Source organism: Tasmannia lanceolata, unplaced genomic scaffold, assembly GCF_043159265.1.
Source record: "Tasmannia lanceolata isolate RefF3 unplaced genomic scaffold, GAP_Taslan_0.1 ptg000003l, whole genome shotgun sequence".
In the NCBI taxonomy this organism is placed as follows: Eukaryota; Viridiplantae; Streptophyta; class Magnoliopsida; order Canellales; family Winteraceae; genus Tasmannia; species Tasmannia lanceolata.
In genome coordinates this window covers 22,265,133-22,287,328 of record NW_027518680.1, presented here as the reverse complement: position 1 = coordinate 22,287,328, position 22,196 = coordinate 22,265,133, and the positions used below count along the sequence as shown (strand labels likewise).

The 22,196-nt window shown below is 38.9% G+C and overlaps 1 protein-coding gene across 1 annotated transcript in view; it reads left to right on the top strand.

The window, feature by feature from the left end:
- The first annotated feature begins 8,577 nt into the window (after positions 1-8,577).
- The window catches only part of RSY3 (Adenine nucleotide alpha hydrolases-like superfamily protein), a 77,535-nt gene continuing 63,916 nt past the window's right edge, over positions 8,578-22,196 (top strand). The window contains exons 1-3 of the mRNA XM_077363580.1: positions 8,578-8,923; positions 9,231-9,425; positions 9,524-9,608. Coding sequence (XP_077219695.1) covers positions 8,737-8,923; positions 9,231-9,425; positions 9,524-9,608 — 467 coding nt within the window. The 5' untranslated portion in view covers positions 8,578-8,736. The remainder of the gene's footprint in view (positions 8,924-9,230; positions 9,426-9,523; positions 9,609-22,196) is intronic.

The window sequence follows — 22,196 nt, the reverse complement described above, 5'->3', positions numbered from 1 at the left end:
AATCACTTCCATATGATAACTCAAACTAACCATTCGGTTGGAAGTCCAATAACATAGGCAAGTTGCATCCAAAATTACTCCCATATGATGAGCTGAATCGTCCATTTCTTGGCCACAATGCAAATTGGTTATAACCACAACCATTCTCAAAAGCGATCCGAACTGTCCATTTGGTGGGCCACCAAGATGAATAGGTAGTGCTCCCAAATTAGTTCAATAGGATGATCCTAGCTGTCCATTTAGTGGGGCCATAGCGCAATTAGATTGTACTCCCAAATCATTGCAATTGGATAATCTTAACTGTTCATTTCCTAGGCCTTAATGTTAATAGGTTAAACCCAAAATTTGTACTCACATAATATGATCCGAACCTTCTGTTGATGGTCCACAATGAAATCAGTTGTGCCATGTAGATTATCCCTAAGGGACGATCCGAATTGCCCATTTGTTGAACCACAAAGCCTTAAGTTGTTCCGCCAAAATCATTCTGAATAAATGATCCAAACCATTGATTAATGGGCTACAACGGATATTGGTCGAAAATATATGGACCCCCAATGGAAAGCAATTTTATTTTTCATATCCAAATAAGTTCAAAACTCATGTTTCCCATTAAAAAAACTGCAGGGCACACTTGCTTGATCAAAATGCTCAATGCGGGCCCACCAAATGGGTCCAACTTCTCTCTTATTTAGATTCTTGTAAACAACCCTCCTCAATACTTGGCGAAAAAATACAAAACGTAGTGGAAATGACCGAAACGGTTGAAAAAATGTAAGAGACGGACACGAAAAGGGAAGACAATGGAAAAGACAGATAGAAAAATACTAACTCCTTTGTTGATTAAGGTGGGGCAAAATGGGGGTGTCTACAGATATGGACTCCTACCCTTCTTGACCGCCAAATTTGCATGGATGATCCATTCTTGATGAGATGCATGGGGCGAATTTACTTCTATGGATTACTACTCTCCCTAAGAGAGTTGATCATCTACATTTTTTACCCCGGCAGAGCCCTTCCACTACCAGGCTGATGGGAACTCGACGACGAGTTCTTTCACGACGGGGAGTTTGATGCAAGAGCGTCCCCTGGGCATTTTACGTCAGCCTTTGTCTCCCTAGTGTAGGTTCTATTTTTGTTTCAGTAGTATTAGTCATGTGGTGCCATATTTGTATTTTCTTATTTTCATGTGTCTTTAGTTGTCATTTGCCTACTAGGGGTAGGTAAGTCATTTCATATTGTAATGGGCTAGATATAAAGCATCATGATATCTCATTTTTTTGGTACCTTTTGATGATTTAACATTTGGAGTATCTCTTCTTGTTGTTCTTGAGAAATGGGAATTGCAAATTATTGAGTTTAGTTTCTTTTCAATTTCTCCTATCTTTTCATCCCTTGTTGCATGCAAGGTTCTTTGTCGACGATTCAGTGCTTAATCTGATCTCGTGTGTTCCCACGCTCGAAGTAAGATCAAGAACCCTATCTTCTCCAAAAATTCCATAAATAAAAATAAAAAAATAATCTGATCTAAGTCACTTTACCGCTACGCTCTACATCAACAACCCAAAACTTTTAGTGAAATCTCACAAAACATGGAAACTAGCCACAATTAGAAGCTCCAATTTGGAAACAAGCTAGTTGGCTTTTTTAAAATAGAAACAATGTGAGAGTATTTTAGAAATTCTTGGACTTTTACAAATCCCTAAATTGAGTTTTTTCCAATTAAAAAGCGTGGTTACTTTATTGGATAAAAACAATCCTCAAAATATCTCACACATTATTTCCTTTTTCAACATTCCCGCTATAAGCCTGTAGGTCAAATTTTGACCTCATTTTTGGACAAGTAAATGATCAAATTAGAAAACATCATAGACTACAAAGTTGTAGATCTTTCAAAATTCTTCGAAAGGAGTACTTACACATTAATTTTTGACAAGAGATGAGTAGTTATAACTGTTTTAGTAAAATGAGTTTATAAGCTAAACTTACAATTATTTATTTAATTCTTTTAATTAAAAAAATATTTTCCTCCCATCCAATGGGATAAAAAGCTCCATCCATTTTTTTCTATAATTTCCAAAATACCCTTATAGTTTATACTTAACCATTTTGGTATTCCCAATGTATCTCATAGTGCATATACATTATATACATTGTATATATCCTTTCAATGGATCCAATACTACGAAACTAGTTCGTGTAAGCAACCAAATAAATGTGGGACCTCTATCTAATAGATAATAATAGGTCAATTGAGTAGTGAGTGGGATCGTAGCAGGGATTCAATTGTAGATCCTGCAGAACCCACAAGTAGGCCCCACTGCGATTATTGCTCCATAGCTAATGCTACAATCGCATTGAGTTAGTGGCCTCCATCGAGACGTAACCCTAAAGATAACCATCAAATTATCATACTCCTAATCACATCAAAATATGTAAGTCCTTTCTCCAAGTCCACATCTACTGAGTTGAGTCCTACGGGGGGTGGACATCAACAAACCCCGGGCTCACTCACGGTATACCTTTCAATCAAGCACTGTTGGCCCACAAATGCATTTGCTTAAAATATTTCAAAACTTATTTTGTGAAATCCTTTTGATAAATATTTAATCAAATCCACCTGGCCAGGTATTTTTCTAGGCCTACTGCTCTGACCAAAACCGTAGATGTTATCCTATAAAATAGGTGGAGAATTTCATGTCGGGTATCACTATTGACCTCGAAGGTTTGTCCAACACTCCAGTACTACCCTCTAGTGACTCCAAGAGAATCATAGTTAGATAGATCAAGAATGAGAGACTCGCCAACAGACCAATATGACCCCTCAGGTCAAAGGACATGTAAAGGGTCCTATCTGGTAGAATAGCTCAACTATCTCCTATCCACAAGCTATTCTAATTTTATCCTGTTCAGTACGCAATCTCATTGTCATACCCATTCTATCTAGCTTAGGGTCCACTACTCTAGTGATTGAGATAAGTCACTCTACATCTCGTGCATGTTGGCAAGATAGATGCTAGTTAGATATAGAAAGAGGCGTCCAACCTCAACCCCAACTAAGAACTATTAAGGTCTGCAAAGAACCAGAATCCCATATCTTCTTGCTCCCTAGGATCTGTGAATCCATGAGCATGGGTTTCCTACTTTGCTACCTAAGGACAAATACGTGTCAATAACAAGTAGCATATCACACATATTTAACTTATAGTTACCCATTAATTGTCATGAAAAGAAATTTTTATTGATTAACATGCGAAATATACTGGGTTTTAGGGCACATACTCGAACACGCTTGCCTTACATTAACGTCACCGTTATATTATTCATTTCTTTGTTGATACGGACTTTATATTAAGTAACGTCGGCGTCAGCGTTTTTATAAGGACGCCTCCGTTACTTAATTGGGCGCCAAAATTTATCTTTGGACGCCAACGTTTTTCTGTGTATTAGGTGACAAAAAACAAGTACGTGGAGAGTGAGCATGCAAGCGTCCCATGCATTAATGTGGACGAGATGTGCATTAAATGAAGCGTCATTTTCTTCCCAATATATACTAAAATAGTGAGAAGGGTGCCTGCAAAAAGAATGATTGAGGTGTACCCTCTTCCACAAACTACAAGGAACTATATCTGCGCACTGACTATGTCAGAAAGGGCATTGCGGTCTTTGTTTCTACCTAAAAAATGAGAATCATGCGTGTTTTGTCATAAAGATTAAAGGTACCGCGATCCGTACTATATTGCAATTAATGCCCACATTTCATACTTCTCTCTATTACAATGAGATCGTGCCCTATTAAAGCATTCATCCTTCAAAGTGTGGTTCATTGTAGTATCATGCGGTGGCCCCATAATGAAGCATTCCTCTGTGCATTCATATGAGAGAAAAGGGAGGTATACGAAAGTGAAGCGCACCCAATCTCAGCCGCAAGGTCATCCCATTGAATCAAAGTCACTCACCTACATTTAATTTTACTTTCATCACTTCAGTTATTGCAAGCCAGTGAGGGAGTTGGATCAAATGGTGCCCTCTTAAAAGATATATACTAATTATTGCTAGGGAGCATCGCAGAAGGCATTTTGCGGCTGGGCTGTCGCATGTGAGATATTGATTTAATATATAAACATCATTCCCACATAGCTTGGCATTAAATCCTACGGGATTCATTTTTTTGCCATTTTTGTTCTTTGATGTTTTCCCAAAAACAATGAAAGAAGTCTCTCTTTCTTATAAGAATAACTACACAGAAAGCCACTTTCATGATCAATGGTATAAAAGGCAAACTTTAGACACATATGGGAACATGCACGTTAAATCATGGCACTTGTGCTAGTAAAACATCCTGAGGCCACATGGTCTAAAGCTCGTCCAGAACGGATGTCGCATAAATTTAGATAAATGATAATAAAAAATAGCGGTCTAGATCATCTGATCAAGACATTCTATTTTTTTTTTACCAATAGTCCTTTCCACATAGTCCTCTCTCCACAAGCTAGACATTCTATTATTTTTTTTACCAAAAGCCCTTTCCAGGTAGTCCTCTCTCCACAAACTGTCCATTCCGTGACTCGAGGTTACTACTCTTTTAACAAATGTTAGGTTCGTAACCAATATGCCAAAAGCTATAGAACTGATGGAATAGGTTCGACTAGGCCCTTTAAACCTATCTCGTAGCGCAGTTGGGTACCACCTAATCCCATACTTACACAGGCCTCCACTTAGGATTGTAACAAAAAAAAAATTATTGGTTCTGAACTTTAAGATTTTTCAATTCTAATTTGAAATACAAGAAACTAGGATTTGAAATCCAAAAAAACCAATACTTCACTCAAAAGGTGAAAGAGTAGAGGGCCATTATAAAAACAATGGAATGTGATTATCATTTTCCTTAATTTAGTTGAGTTCGTAGTGTAACGATCTCGCAAGTCTTGGCATCTCAGGATTTTTGTCACTCCCTCGTCGTTCTTAACACTTGATTGTGTGTGCCCCCTATAAGGTAAGCAATCTTCCCAAGGGAGTCCGAGGGTTTAGATGATCTGATGGTGATCAAAATAAAGCAAACATATAAAATATAAATTATCTCAGTTGTTGTTGTGAAGAAGAACCTCTGCGTGATCTACTCCTCAAACACTCATGATCGTTCCAAACGCCGCGAACCTGCAAGTTGATCCGATGGAATCTTTTGTTCTTCACAAAGGGGATAGAAAAACAATTGTTCTTGATTGTATTCTGATCTAAATCATAATATGTATGTGGGAAAACACCTTTAAGATTATGGGACTTTGCTTGTAGAATGCCTTTTGAGTTCAAAACTCAAAACTAGTCGAAAACAAAGAGATAGAGAGAGACAGACGAATTTAGGGTTGTCAATATTAATTCCAGCAGCTTGGGCAACCTCAATTTGTCCACCCTTGTGATTTAAATAATGTTGTATGTTGCTTTTTACAATTCCCAAAAGTTGCTTTATAGTACCCAAAGATTGGAAAGTAATCAATGTTAGAAAAGTCAACAATGGAAACATATAAGTTAAATATATGGCAAACCTAAAAAGGACATGGCTTATTGCCCAACTCTCTTGGGTTTTCATTTTATATTAATTTTGTTTCCAAAACTTTTGGTCAGAGATTCGATTTCTCTCTTTTTCCATTCATACAAGCTTTTTCTTTCTTTATTTATTTTTCATCTAACACTTTCTAAAATAACGTTCATAACATTAAATCTATAATTGATATGTACACTCCATATGGGGCCGCACACTTATGGGTCCCACCCAAATTCTTCCCATGTGGGTTTCCACTATCTAATTTGAAATCCTTTGTAATTTCCAATTCAATTCCTAATTAAATCAAATTACAAATCCGTCCTATCCAATAGGATCAAAGCTCCATGATATATTTATGTAATTCCCAAAATAGCCCTATGGTTAATACTTAACCAATTTGGTATTTCCAATGCGTCCCATAGTGCATATACACCATTTGCATTTTGTAAATCTCACTTTTGCATCAAATCCCACGACACTAGTCCGTGTGTGCAACCAAATAAATGCGGGACCCCTATCAAATAGATTTAAACGGGTCATTCGAGTTGTGAGTAGAATTGTTGCAGAGATTTAAAGGCCGATCCTGCAGAACCCAATGGTGGGCCCCACTGCGATCTTGCTCCGTAGTCAAAACTACAATTGCATTGGATCAGTGGCCTCCATCAAGACGTAATCCTGAAGATAACCGTCGAATCATCATACCTCTAATCATATCAAATATGTGCAAGTCCCTTCTCCATTTCCACATCTACCGAGTTGGGTCCTACAGAGGGTGGACACTAGACACACACCACCTCTTGGGCCCAATCCTGGTATACCTTTTAGTCAAGCAGTTTGGGCCTGCAAATGCATTTGCTAAAAATCATTTCAAATTATATTTTGGAAAATATTTGATAAACCTTTTATCAAACCCACTTGGCTAGGTAATTTTATAGGCCTACTGCTCTGACCAAAACTGTAGATGATTCCCAATTATTTGGGCAGAGAATTTCATGTCGGGTATCCCTATTAGTCCCGTAGGTTTGTCCAACATCCAGTACTATCCTTAGGTGATCCTTAAAAGAACCACTATTAGATAGACCAAGAAAGAAGGACAAACCCACAAATTAATATGATCCCTTAGGTCGAAGGATATGTAAAGGGTCTTGTCTGGTAGAAAAGCCTTCCTGTCTCCTGTCCACAGGCTATCCTAATATAATCCTATTCAATGCGCGATCCCATCGTCACACCCACTCTTCTTTCTTAGGGTCTACTACCCAAGTGACTGAAATAAACTACTCTACGATACGTACATGTAGGCAAGATTAGTGCTAGTTGTGTACAGGATGAGACGTCCAATCTCAACCCCAACTAGGAACCTTCAAGGTCTGCAAAGAACCAGAATTCCATATCTTCTTGCTCCATAGGATCTGTGAATCCTTGAGCATGGAATTGCTACTTTGCTCCGTAAGGACAAATATGTGTAAAACAATTAAGCGCATCTCACATATTAATTAAATAACACCCATAAATGTCATGATATTAAACTTTTTATTTAACTAATTAGCAAAGTACACTGGTTTTTAGGGCACTGACTCTAACACAAACTTCCCCCTCCATTTGTTACAAAAGCTAAGGAGATCATAACAGAGAACTCAAACCTTCAAATCATGCCAACCAATTGTGGGTGCGAAACATTATTGGACTAAAAAATACGTTTAAATTTGAGGCCGATAATCGGTTTATCACTCACAATCTGGTGTCATAATCTTAAACAAACAGGGCTTACTTTATATCTTAGCCCCTATTCATTTTGGATTATGACAACTGATTGTTAGCCCTAAACCTATTATTGGACTCAAATTTAAATGTAATTTTGAGTCTAATAATAAGTTTCGGGCATACAATCGGTTGTCATTATCTAAAACAAACGAGGCCCAAGAGTTAGGATCATCGAGATGATTATTGGGGCCCTAAATGATTTGGATCTTCGAACAAAGTGGGCACGTAGGCACTTGGGATTTTTTTAGAAAATATATTTTGTTCGTGAGCTTGAGCTCATATAAGCTTACATGAGCTTGAGTGCCCAAACACATGGGTACCACATATTTTTGTGGTGATCCAAACAATTCATTTGCAAGGCCCCATCATAGATAGTGTGTGTACCAAAAATCAAGTCAATTGGATCATCCTAACCCCTCCAAAAGTGGAGGGCAAAAAAGGGCAGATTTGTCGACAAATAGTGTCTGTCCATTTTCCCCTCCACTTTTGGATGGATTAAGATGATCCTATGGAGCTGATTTTTGGTACACACCCTATCTATGTAAAGTCCTTCCAAATGAATGCTTTGGATTACCCACTCTAGCTTATATAAGCTATATGAGCTCAAGCTCATAAACAGTTTTCCCTTTTACGATAATGTATGCGCACATAATTTTTTTTATATATATAAATATAGTGGGCCTACTAGGGCTGCAACAGGGTCATGTTGGGTCGGGTTTTTCAAAACCCTAGCCCAACCCTGGATCCCATTATCTCGGCCCTGACCCGCCCTGACCCTGAGTAAGGGCCGAAAAACCTCAACCCATGGTCCGCCCTGATTGGCCCTGATTGGGCAAACCCTAGTGCAAATACTTGTTAAGAGTGCCAAAAATAAAGCAACCACTTATCATATAGAACAAAATGATCAATAAATAGAGAAAATGAACAAAATAAGACAATATGAATTCAACAACATGATGGGCAACAGAGACAATTAATAATAATAATCTAAAGAAACACCAATCCAAGATAATAGAAAACATTAGCAAAAGGAACATGCATAGATGATTCAATTCTATAAAGGGTCCGGCCAGGTCAGGGTACCCGAGGCATTAACCCAGAACCCGACCCGACCTGAGTCAGGGTCTAAAAAAATGAATCCTGACCTGCCCTTAGGGTTGGAAATCCAGCCCTGACCGTGTTCGGGCTCAGGGTGGGTCAAGGTTGACAAGGCCAAACTTGCACCCCTGGGGGCTACGTTCGTAGATACAAAAAAAAGCCCGCGCAAGAGAGATTTGGGGGCTTAACGGTGGAAAGGTTAAAGGGGGTGCGAATGGGGAGAAGGGGCCAATTTATCAGCGAAACCTAATATATTTCAAATAAATCGCCCGAGCTTTATCACCATAATCCTAAAGACGCTCCCTTTCTAGGGTTTCGGCGTGGATAAGAGAAACATGTTGCTGAATTCCCTCCATTTATCTCACGCTCTCCCTTCTCTCAGAGCTGTTCTTATTCCAACACATTCCATTCGTTTTCTCTGCAAAATTTCCTCCTGCGGAGATGCAATCGACATGGCCAAGTACAGAGAAACTTTCTCCAGAAGGATGGCCATGGCCGGCATCAAACCCCATCACAAAATCGGTCAGTCCTCTCTCTCTCTCTCTCATCTCTTTTTTGTTTACCCTAACTTCCGAGATCACAAAAACCCCAATTTCCATCTTGTTTATCGTGGAATGTGAAACGACTAATTACTCCAAAAGCTTAAAGCTGTTAGAGAAGGCATCATGTAATCTTCTATACTTTAACATTCCCCTTCACATATGTGGATTTTTAATATCAAGGAGTTTTGAACTCAGGACCCTTTGCACTGATACCATGTGAAACTACCAATTACTAAGGCGTTATTTAATCTTTTATACATTAATATGGAATTGAATTCCTTTTGCAGCTTTGGGGGTTTCGGGCGGACCGGATAGCATTGGGATTTGCGTTTTAGCTTCAGGTTGGAAAATGGATGCTCAAATTGGAAAGGATGAAAGCTCGGGTTTTATTGAGGGGCTTTTGGGCATAATTGTTGACCATGGATTACGTTCGGAGAGCAAAGATGAGGCCTGTCATGTCCGGGATGCAGTCTCCAAAATGGGTATCTATACTCTCTCTCTCTCTCTAAATAATTCTTTTGTTCTTCAAGTGGTATTGTTTTATTATTCCAAACTTAATACTGATCTGGACTGAGTATAGGAATTAGAAGTGAGATTGCGTGTTGTGATTGGCCGGATGGTCGGCCGAAGCAAGGCCATTTGCAAGAAGCAGCTCGTGATATGAGGTGGGTCTTTTCTATTTCAATATTTCTACTAATATTTGATTGATGACTTTGAATTTACTGTTATTACAACAAGAATTTTATTATTTATTTATTATATTAGGTGTTTTCTCTCTTTTTTGTGTGTGTTCAGTAGTACTGCTACAGAACTGGTCCTCATGGCTGTGAATGGTTTTGGCTAGAACCGTCATTCTAATAGGCGGTTAGTTTATTTAATGTGTGATGCAATTGTTATCATTGATAACAACATCAAAGCTCTTGACATTACAATGAGTAGAACTATGACTTGGAGTTGTTAAAGTGGTTTGTCATGGAGGATGATAAACCCACAAATGCTGCACATTAAACACATTAATAAGATCAGAGTGAATGTTGGGAAAGAAATCAGTGGTGTAACTTTGCAAGGAAAGATTGTGGTCAGGCTGAATCTATTTTACTCTCTCAATGCATGGTAATTCTTATGTGTTGGCGCTTAAGCTAATTGGAGCAAAAGTTGAGAATGTAAATGTGACATTGGCTATTTTCAGAAAACTAGAGGTAGTGTTGACTTCATGTGCTAAAGCAGCTTGGCATGGTGGAGAGAAAACTCATGTCAACACTGAACAAAATCACAAGTACAAAGCCATTCAGGAAAAAAAATAAAATTACAAGTACAAAGCAGATAATGGGAAAGATCTTAGTGATTTAATCACTTGTAGAGCATGATGAAGGTTTGGACAAAGCTTAAAGATTTGATGCAGAAATGCAATGCATAAGTGTCCTCACTTCTTGGGTTGTAGCCCCGAGCTTGGGTGTCCATTTAACTGTTATGAGTCATGTAAGTTAGTATATCTATTTGTTTAGAGCTACGTATGAGGCTGTGCCATTGGTGCAATGCGAACCTAAGGTTCACAAGTCATTTTTTGGAACTTAGGAGCAATATAAGCTTTCTCATTCAGTTTAATAGTAACATTCCCGCAACGAAATAAAAATCCCATAATAATCAATTGGCAACTATAAATTTCATAAAGACCTTGGGTTTTAAAAATAGTCATCAATAGAGATCAGCTCACCATGTAAAGCACCAATAATAAACTTTAATCAAAGGAAAGTTTGATAATCAATCAAAGAAATCAGAATCAGATCTCAATGTATACCTAACAAACAAAATTAGATATACTGAAGAAAGTCTAACTACGACCCAAAAGGTATGTGGCAAGTTGTACGAATGATAGATTCAGGGTGTGTTGCAAGGGGAAATGGGATGGAAAAGATTAAGATTATGGTTGGGGAGAAATATTCAAAAAAAGGAATATGGGTAGGCCATAGGCTAATGAAAAAATATGATGGATTCGTATCTGTGACATCGTACTGAGCCTCGAGCATCGTCTTGCTGCAGTTAGAATTCTAGAGGGGGAAAGGGATAGCTAGAATAGATATAAAAAGGGAAAATTAGATGGAAAAGATTATGGTTAATGTTGGCGAGAAATATTCATAAAAAGGAATATAGGCTGGCTAATGAAAGAATATGATGGATTCGTTTGTGTGACATTGTACTGAGCCTCGGGCATCGTCCTGCTGCAGTCATGGTTTTAAATTTCGGCCGAAATACTGAAATTTCAGATTTTGGTTGGGACCGAAACCGAAATCACCTGACTTTTGGCTAGAGATTTTGGAAAAATGTGATTTTTTAAGTTTGTTTACAAAATTTCGGCCAAAATTACTGAAAGTTCAGTACAATAATGAAATTTGCTTTGATTTATCAAATTTCGGCCGAAATTTCTGTTTCGGCTATATCTGAAACCGAAATCAAAACCGGAATTTAAATCCATGGCTGCAGTTGGTCTCCACGTGGGGGACGAGGGATAGTTAGAGTAGAGACGAAAAGGGGTTGCTCTCAGCCAATACAATGTGAGATAAAAGAAAGAAGGATCAATATTAATAAAAGATCAAGATCTAGAAAGTTCACGTTAGAGAAAATCAAGATCCAGAAAGATCAAGATCAAGAGGGGGAAAGATCAGAGTAGAAGAGAGGAACGGTTTATATGCCCAATTGAGGGTGAACATTTTATATGCGCAACCGACGGGGAACACTTTATGAATCCAACCAAAGGGAGGGTGACAAAGGCAAGGGTAGAAAATGATGTAGGGATGTAACAGAAGGGGAAAGAAATAAAGAGCGAGACAAAGAAATAAAAAGGGCAGTGGGAAGGGAGAATGTAAGAAGGTAAAAAGTGTAATAGAGTAGGGTGAACAAAAGAGAAAGAAGGGAATAGATGTGATACAATTTCTTTACGTCTTCCAAAATTAGTCCTTTCTAGGCATGGTTTAAAATTTCGACCGAAATCCGAAATTTCGGATACCGGTGGGGACTGAAACCGAAAATTTCCGAAATTCAATTTTTCACCATTTACCAAATTTCTGATTTCGGTAATTTCGGTCCGAAATTTCGGTTTAAAGACATTATTTATTAAAAAAAAAATGTTACAAAATTTCGGAATCGAAATTTCGGTCCGGAATTTGGAACCAAATTACCAAATTTCGGTTTTTGGTGGGGTCCGAAACGGTTACCGAAACCGAAATTTTAAACCATGTTTCTAGGTGGGAGTTCCAGGTATTTATATGAAGGGATTGAGTTATTTAACGGGTGAGATCCTATATTTGACCAATAGGATAAAATAAAAGGCATTAAAAAGGCTATAGGTGGGTTTTTTTTGGGTCCTATCAATTGAAAATAAGAAATAAATGGGTCAAGGCTAAAAGGCTGTAACAAATGAGTTTAAAAGGGTAAGTGGCCATGAAAAAGGGGGTAAGGTGGGCCATAGGCTGATGCAGACATTCCCTGCATCCAAACATCCCCTACATCCAGGTTAAATAAAATGCTAATAAATCAAATAAAGTATTATCTAAAAGAAAATTAACACTTCTTCAATAGTCCAATAAAAAAATTAAATCCAACACCTAAGACGATGGATGAATTGCATCAGCCATTAATATAACTAAATCTAATGCCTAAGATGATGGATGAATTGCATCAGCCAGCAATATAATTGATGGGATTTCCAGTCTATTGGTTTATCAAAATTCCATCATTTTCTGTGTTTGTTTTGGACCGAAAGATTCTGACATGGTTCAGTAGTGGTTTTATTTTCAGGGCTGTTTCCTAGTTTGATTGGGATTCCATTGTTTTTGAAGATTTTTTTACTTTGGAAAGCTTTTAGTTCTAGATTTCTATGTTAGTTTTTTTCTTTATATACACAGAGATTTTATACGGTGTAAGGGCTTACAACAATACGGTAGGGGTACCGCCCTTGATATTTGATCCGGCTCACTTTTTGAGCTTTTTGAGGAGCTGGTGTTGGATCAAATGTCAATGGTGGTACTTCCACCGTACAAAGGCCTTATTGTTGTAAGGCCTTACACCATATAATTTCTCATATACACATACTTATATATATATATATATATATATATATATATATATATATATATATATATATATATATATATATATATATACAGTCATACAGACGTATCTAATCCCCTTGAGTTGCTTTTATATTAGACTTCAGTTAAGGAATAGTTTCACACTTCATCTGTAATTAGTTTGTAATGGTTGTTAATTCTTTTGCAAACCCTACATAATTTGATATTGGAGCTAGTTTGATTGAGGGTGACAATCGCTCTCAGCAATGGTGCTTGTGGAGGTTTGGGCTCATATGTTTGGATTCATCTTGGCTGTAGATAGATGCTTTGAAGAACTGGCATAAGTTATGATCTGAGAAGATAGCATACGATGGAGATAGCTTGCGATTCGTTGCTTGAGCTTGAAGGTCTTACGCCTATCAACCATAGACGAAGGAGAGTGAAACTCGTAGTTCTGATTGGACTTTGTGAAGAAAGTCCAGTTTGCATGCACGAAGTTGAAGGGATGTGTGTTGATTTGGCGAGTCTAGTTGATCCGTAGAGGAAAGGAAAAGAGTTTATCTATGAGTGAGATGTGGAATACATTGTGTGAGAACCTACTCCGCTACCCTTATCTTAGAGGTTCTATAACTTGCATATAAAGGAGAAAGTTTTTCCCAATATACTAAGGAATTATATCAATCTCCACCAGGAACATTTTATGCAGTGTTTAAAAACTCGTTGACTCGACTCGGAACTCGCCCGAGTCGACTCCCTTTTACCTGGGCTGTGTTCCGCATTGCATCGCATCCGCATTCCACGTTTTGCCCTACAGAGTTAATAAAACTCGTTTGACTCTCCCGAGTTATGACCACGCCAACCACGTTCTTGGCCGCATCCGCGCCGAGTCGACAAGGATTTTTCTTGCCGTGTTCTGCGTCACATCCGCATTTTTAAACACTGCTTGTATGTGAGGATAGTGAACATATCATTGCTAGACCTATGTTTTCAGAGGCATGACGTGTACGCCTCATGAATTTTTTAAATAAAAAATTAAAAATTTAGGAAAAATAAAAAATACCATAAAATCTAGAAAACATTTGCTTTACAAAATCTAGAAAAAACATGTGCTTTACAAAATCTAGAGAAAACATGTGCTTTATTTTCAACCAAATATCATCATACAACCACTAATACACTAACAAAATAAAGTATCAACCGCAGCATCCAACTATCATTACCAAGTTACTTACAATAGGAATGGAGTTATAAAGGTAAAACCCACAAAATTAGAGGTCTATAGTCACCTTGTTTTTGAATGGTAGATTTCTTTCGAAACATTGATCATTCACCAGAAGCTCTACCACTATTAGTTTTCTTTTAATGACAGAAATCCACCAGAAGTGACCGACCTTGATTCTGTTTAGCGGTTGGAAGTATCAAGCAAAAAATAATTTTGAAACAAAATCAAGCAAAGAATAATTTTGAAAAAAATGCTCTTCAAAATCACCAAATATGTGATTTCAAATGATGAATTGAGTCATATAAGACCTTCCCACAATTAAATTTAAAAATGTTGAAGAGTATGTAAGGGTAGTTTAGGTATTATGTGTATGTGTGGAGGGTATTGTAGTCTTTGTACAAGGTTGCCCTACTTTGGGCCTATTTATACATCATTTACATGGGAGGACTTCTTAATGGAGACTCTCCATTAGGGGTGTCAACGGATCCACTTCGGATCCGATCCACTTATGTCACAGTCACGATCCATTCAAATTCCTTATCGGTCGGATCAGATTCGGATTGTTCTTCGGATCCTACTTTCCATGTCACGATCACGATCCATTTTAATTTGGACCGTCCATCGGAGAGTCCTGTTATGTCCCACTGAACTAAGTACACAATTAATTTTTTGTTTTAAAAAGAGGTAGAATTCCAGTCCACTCTTAGTGTGTCTATATGCATTTTCTTCAAATAAATGTAAAATTTATTTATGTTTAATCTATGAGTAAAATAATGCTTGTAAACAATAAAATTAATCTAAATTACATACACGAATTATAACTATTATCAAAGAATATGATGTATAACTATAACATTCAGTAATAACAAAATGATGAACTAATAGTATATTCATGACATCATATATGTTCAATAGACTAGCATAATGAAAGCATAATTGTGGTGCTGTGATTTTGAGGTGATTATGGAGAGACAGCTTGGACTTAAAAGAAGAGGTGGTGGAAGTGGCGTATGGGGGGGGATGGTGGAGGGGATTGGTGGCTGGAGGAGGAGCTCAAAATTTCTTCTTCTCCTCTCCTCTCTCTTCTTGAAATCTAACAACAAAAGGAAAAAAAACCCTAAAACACGAGAGGCGAGAAGTCGCTTTTGAGTCGTGAAATCGCACTCCACTTCATTAATTGGAGATTTTGACAAAAATACCCTTCAAAGAATTATAAACATTATGCAAATTTGGAAGGTATTTTGGTAAAACATTTCGGATCGTGACTATCCAATGGATATTTGTTGCAAGCCCATATCCAATCCGAAAATTTTCGGATCCCACATTTGATGATCCAAAATAGGCCCATGGATCCTGTTGATATGTTTAGATCCTGTTCATTAACGTTCGGATTCAGAGGATCCTTCGGACCGTCTGGATCCATTGACACCCCTACTCTCCATTTCTCCATTCCTCTTCGTCTTCCTCATTAACCTAATCCCCATTTCTAACATGGTATCATAGGAAAGATCCAGGGAAAGAAGAAAGAAGAAGATCCATCCCACGTTTTCCTTTTTCATCCTCGCATTTCCTCTCTTCTCGCTATCTCTATCCCAAACCATCTTGAGTTTGCCATATTTTCTCTCCCTCAAATCTCTCTCTCAATCTTCCCCCTAGATTTTCTCCTTTTTTTTTTTCGTATCTCCCTCTCTCATTTCTGAGCATTTGCGCAAAACCCAAATCTGGGTTTGGGTTTGCCGTAAAACCATAGTTGTAAATTCCGTTTCGTTTCGTCCGGAATGGACGAAACGAACCGGTTTCGTTACAATTCCGGAACGAAATTCCAAAAATTTCGTTCCGGTGGAAATTTCGTTCCATTCCGGCCATTCCGGACGAAATTTTCCGAAATCCGGAATTTCGTCCGGAATGGACGAAATTCTCCATTCCGGCCGGAATCGTGCATAAGGGCTAGTTTGACTGGATTCCTGCTGCTTCTCTTTCCTCTCCTGTACTTCTCTACTTTCCTGTACTCGGTATTTACATGTAAACCATTTAAGTAAATGTCTTTACTATTTTATTGTCCATTTACTTAAGATTTACATGTAAATAACAGAATACCCCCCTTTTGGATTTATTAAAAATAGTTTCAACACCCAAATCTAAAAGGAAAAAAAGTCAACTCTCCAGTTCTAGTACAAAATTCAAAGAAAAATGGTCGGGTCAAAATTTTAACTTTCTTAACTTCCAAACGGTGGGGTATTTTTCAAATTTTAAAAATTCATAAAATCTATTTTGTCCAAACATTATTAAATCCCAAAAGTCCGGTAAAAAAAATCTCATTATTTGGTCTCTAAAAATTATTCATTTTGTCAGGCACTGGTCAACACATTGGTAACAGACTTTTTTTTTTCTAATGAATGATGTATTGATATCTCATGTTATGAAATATGGAACTTAATCACGTACCCACGTACCCGTGTCGTGTCGTACCCGCACCCTGACACATATTTTGGACTATTTATTAGTTTTTCATCTTTTTCTATTGATTTTTTATTTTTTTGAATTTTTCTCATATTTTTTAATATATTTTTTGTGTGAACGAAAAGTTTCGACCGAAATGCACCGAAATGACCGAAATCCCACCGAAATTTCGTTTCGGTGGCCAAAACGAAATGGCGACCGAAACGGAATTTACAACTATGCGTAAAACACAAATCGACAAACCCTTTTTTTCCATGTATTTTCCCTTATAGAAAATCCCTCTCTCTAATCTCTCACTGTCCACCCTAAAATCTCTCTCAAAATCTCGAAAATGATTTCCCTACTCCCTCCCTCCCTCTTCTCTTGTGTCGTGCTCATTCTTGCGCATCTCCTCCCCTTTACGGTAAACCCTATTTCTATTCTCTAAATCCCTAAAATCTTTCCACTAGATTTCCTCTATCTCTCCCAATCTCTCTCTCCTTTGTTTTTTTTTACGCAACATCTCTTTTCTTTTGGACTTCTCTCGTAAAACCCAAAACTCTAAACCCACTTTGCTGTAGAACAAACCATGTTCTGTTTATGTTTTGCGCTACATCCAATTCTTTCTTTTGAATTCACATTTGGAAAGAAATCTTCTTCCCAAATCTCTTTAGGCATCCCAAAACCCTTTTCCAAACCCCAAATTTCAACTCTAAATCCCTTATTTTCTCTTTTCTATATTTGTTTAGCCTGTATGGCCTTTCTCTTCATTTCCAAGTTGCACCCCAAGTGTTAGATGAAATGCCGAGAGAGATTTGGTGCCTTCAGAGTTCTTTTCGTTTCAACTTATAGGCCTTTGGCCTCAACTTGAGGAGATGGGGGGGGGGGGGGGAGTGTTGATGTAGGTTCCATGGATGGAGTGTTGTATTGTTGTTATCTTGTGGGTGGTTGTTCCACATGGAGTTCCTTGTTGGTGCTTCTTTGTTGGTTGTTGTTCTTCCTATTATGTTTTGTCTTCGTCTTCGAGTTCGTGTAATATCGTCCTCCTTGTTGGAGTGTTGTGAGGTTTCCCTTGTTGGTTCATTGGTTGGTTGGTTGGTTAGTTTCTTCTTCGCATTGTTAGTTGCTTCTTTGTATTGTTAGTTGTTGGTTCTTCATGTTGTTAGTTGTTTCCTCCTGTTTGGTGTTTATCGGTAACTCTGGTTGATTTTCTTTCACCATTTTCGTTTTTTTGGTCAGTCGCTCCTACTTGTTGTTGTTTGATTCTTAGTGTGATTCCTTTTATGTTGTTTACCCTTCTTTGTTGTTGATTTGTTGGTCGGTTGGTGGCTTCTTCGCGCTTGGTTGGTGGTTTGTGCGCCCTATGGGTTGATTGGTTTGTTGGTTGGTTGGTTGGTTGTTTGGTTGGTTGTTGGTTGGTTGGATTGCTGGTTGGTTGGTTGTGGTTGGTTGTTGGTGGACTCGCTTTGCGAGTCTTGTATGTTGATGCTTCTACACGATGAGTGTAATTGCTTGGCGTAGTTTTATTCCTTTGTTGTTGTTGTGGCTTATGTCACAATCCACCTTGTTGGTGCTTCTACACGTGTGTAGTTGCCTTGCATAGTTTTACGCATTTGTTGTCGTTGTAGTAGTTTGCGTTGCAATCCACGTTGTTGGTGGCTATATGCCAGGTCATTAGCGTTGATTTCAGCCTTGTTGTTGATGGTGGCTATATGCCCCGTCGTTTGCGTTGCATTCGGCCTTGTTGTTGTTGGTGGTTATATGCCCGGTCAATAGCCTTGCGTTCGGTCTTGTTGTTGTTGGTGGCTATATGCCCTGTCGTTAGCATTGATTTCGACCTTGTTGTCCAGGCGGCGTGCTATTTGGCTGTCGTTGGTTGGTTGTCGTGCACCACTTTGTTGAGCGCAAGTTGTTGATCATTGTTGTGATGGGCTGATTTTCTATCGCCCTGTTTGTTGATCGGTTGTTGGCTCTTCTCACCTTTCTGGTGTTTGGAGTTCTTCTATTAGCGATGTGCTGCTCGGATGATGTCTACGATGGTGCTTCTCCGTTGTTCGTTGTGCGCGCCTTTGGTGTGCCTATTTTTTTTGCTCGTTGGATCGTTGGTGGCGCCTCCATTGCTCATTGGGATGCGGATTTCTTCGTCGTGCTCTCATTCAGGAGGAGCTCCTGTTGTGATCGCTCTCGCCATAGTGCTGCTTCAGGGGGAGCTGTTATTTTTTGGTGGCCGTTGCTCTCGCCATTACACTCTTTTTTTGTTATGTATTTCACTATGTATTCACCACACTAGCTTGAGGGGGAGTGTTGTACCATGCTGGCTGTGTGTATGAGATGATCATCCTTTTTGTTGTACGGATTTTATCGTTGTTTGTATGGGTATTGTAGTTTCTTTGTACCAAGCTTGAGTTCAATAGTAAACTTTCAAAAAAAGAAGAAGCTTGAGTTCCATAGTATATCAAGTCTCAATTATGTAAGTTAATGTTTCCCTGCGACTTTGTGAGGCTTAAAGCCTCGTACATGAGGCGTAAGACTCAATACACGTCAAGGTCTGAGGCATTTGCCTCACATGCCTCCTTCCTTTTAACCTCCGTTTTGAGGCATTTTGAGTTTGCTTCGCCTCGAGGCGTATGTCTCTTAAAACACTGCTATGCGTATGAATGGTTTGACGCTAATTCTGCTTCTTCTATCTCTTTTTCTCTTCTTTCCCCTCAATGATATGAATTATGCAGTTGAGGGGTTTGAGGATATGAATTCAAGATGAAATCATTGTGCATTGGATGTTGAATGAGGACGAACTCTATTAACTTGAGATCAAGGCAAAGAGAAGTTGTTAAAATCTCATGTGATTGTCGGGGACGAAAAAAACACCTCTATTAAGCGCGAATGTCAGATATGACGATTGAGGTTAATGAACAACAAAATTGAGCCAAGATGGCCTGAGCTGAGAAAAAAGCCATAGCCAACCAGCCATTGAAATGGCCATTGTCTATTTCAAGTTTGATGGATGGGAAATTGATTGTTCAAGTGTCTCCAATGGCAATCTGATTCACGATAACTCGCGCTAATTTAGTAGAAACAAAGAGTGAAATGTTGGCTGATGGTGCAGCCGAGGCCAGACAAGGAAATAGTAGTAGACGACGAGGACACAATAAAATCCTAATGATCATATGAACTTCGATCGTGTCTGACACTTAAGATAATGAAGGTATTTGCCATTATCATGCAGAAGCAGCCCCAAAAGATGGTCAACAAATTAAAGTGCAAAACCATTCCCATTCCTCCATAAATTTCTTTTTCAAGTAGGGAATCAAAGCTACGATCAACAAGGATGCATTGTTTATGTTTTATACTAGACTCAATTTGCTTTGATATGTTACCTTTGAGTATTTATCATGTTCGGTCTGCTACATCTTCTTGTCTCTCTTAGAGTTATTCTAAGATGTCATCGGAATCAAATATAGCTAAGTAGGGTTTCTGGCCTTTACATCATAGGGCCATGGGAAGAAATGTTACATTGAGTTGCTAGCCCACCTAAGTCCCCTATATCATAAGGCCGAGGGAACCCGGAAAAAATGAGCGCTTTAGATGAGGGGTATCTGGATGCAGAACTGGAGAACAGGGTGAAGCTAGGGTTTCTGGAGCTGGGTTTGGAGGAAGGATCAGAGACGGACGTGATCCGTTAAGATTTCGTTGCAGGGTTTGGGTGAGGATTCCAATAGAGGTGGTATCAGGAAGACCCCTCTGCGTGTGGCCAAGGCCCTTCGAGAAGGAACTAAAGCAGCAAGTGCTTGCAGTGATGTTACAAAGGGGAAGGCACCGAAAAGTAGAGCCCAGATGTTACCGGGTGACAAGATATGCTCAATCTGTGGTTACCAGAATTTCAAGAAGCGTCTAGAATGCAGATGGTGTGGAAGGAAATCAGTAACCAGAAAGGAAGGGCGCACATATGAAGATCCTCAGATGAAAGAAGGTCTGCATCGACGGGCGATGGGGGTATCCGTGACAATAGAAAAAGAAGACCATATCCCGTCGGTGATGGTCTCTGGTAGAGAAGTAGTACAAAGAATGGTGTTTTTGAAAAAAATGTCTGATTGGAGTTCTAAAAAAGGAAAAATGGGAAATAGAGAAATTACTTGAATGGGCAAGCTGGTTCTGGGACATCCCAACTCTTCCGAAACCAAAAATTCTAGGAAAAAGAGAGGTGCTATTTGTATTTGAAACAGAAGAACTAGCAGCGTCGATATCTCGCAGAGGAGGACAAGCCTTTGGAGAATGGATTCTAAGGTTGGAACTGTGGAGCGTCTCCTATTGAACAGGGTTCATCTTCATGGTATCCCTTCGCACACGTGGGATAGAAAGACAGTGGAAGGCTTAGGAAGTGTTTTGGGGTCAGTCCTGGATGTGGATATGAAATTAGAGGATGGAGGTCATTTGGAGTTCGCGAGGGTTCATATCTTCACAGAAGAAGGGTCTCTATTCCAGCCCTTGATCCATCTGAAAGTGCTAAATAGATGGTTCTTGATTGGGGTCCGAAGAGAAGAGGAACCGATGGATTCCGATAATGGAAAAGAGGAGAAGAAAATGCGGGCAAAACCTACAACTGCAAGTTCTGATGGCTGCTCCTCGTTGTAGCGGCTCCCGAACTGTCTTACCTCATCCAATAGCTCAGGAAATGAGAAAAGGTTATTGCTGGAGAAGACAAAATCGCGGCCGTTGATTGACATTTTGGAAAAATCTCATGATGGACGGATGACTCGATTGGGTGGGCCCCCAGGGGGCAACCAGTCAGATGATAAAGTAAATGCTATGAGGAGGTCCAGATCGTCTTACTTTCCAAATCTGTTGGGCCCACAAGTTTCTCAGAATCACATCTCAAATTTGAAATTCAAAAAAGGATCTATCACGTCTGTTTTGGGGAAGAGAGATGCTTCTGATGATTGCCAGCTGGGGAAGAGTATTCCTCAGGCAAAATGTAGCCAACACCTGGAAAAAGAGACTGAGACAGCTGTCATCCATCATGAAAAGGTTGAAACTTCAAAAAATGTTGGCAATGCAGAAAATTCCAGCCAGCAGATGGGCGAAACTTGGTGATACGAACGTGATAGCGGAGAAAATTTGGAAGGGAGAGATTTCACCATCGTCCAACCAAGATTATGACTTAATCTTGGATTATCTTTGGGATATGGCAGTTTGGGAATCTAAGATGTTCAAGGGAAGGGCTGTTACTTCCAAAAAGAGAAAGGTAAAGTTTAACATTCCTCGTTCGACATCCCATAAGAAGAAAAACTTATTGGTTTCTACGAGGATGAGAGAGAGGAAGCCATGAATCATCTTTAGAAATGAGCGCTTAAAGCTAAACAGAGATGCGATGAAGCCGATCCAACTATTGGGTTTGTGGTCCCAGAAGACCTGTCGAAGGATATGGTAGCAATTGCACCAGCTTCTCCCATGTCCGCTACCTCTGTATTGGAAGTGGGTCTCTTGTCTCAATCAAGTAACGGAGAATTAGGTGAAATGTTGCACAG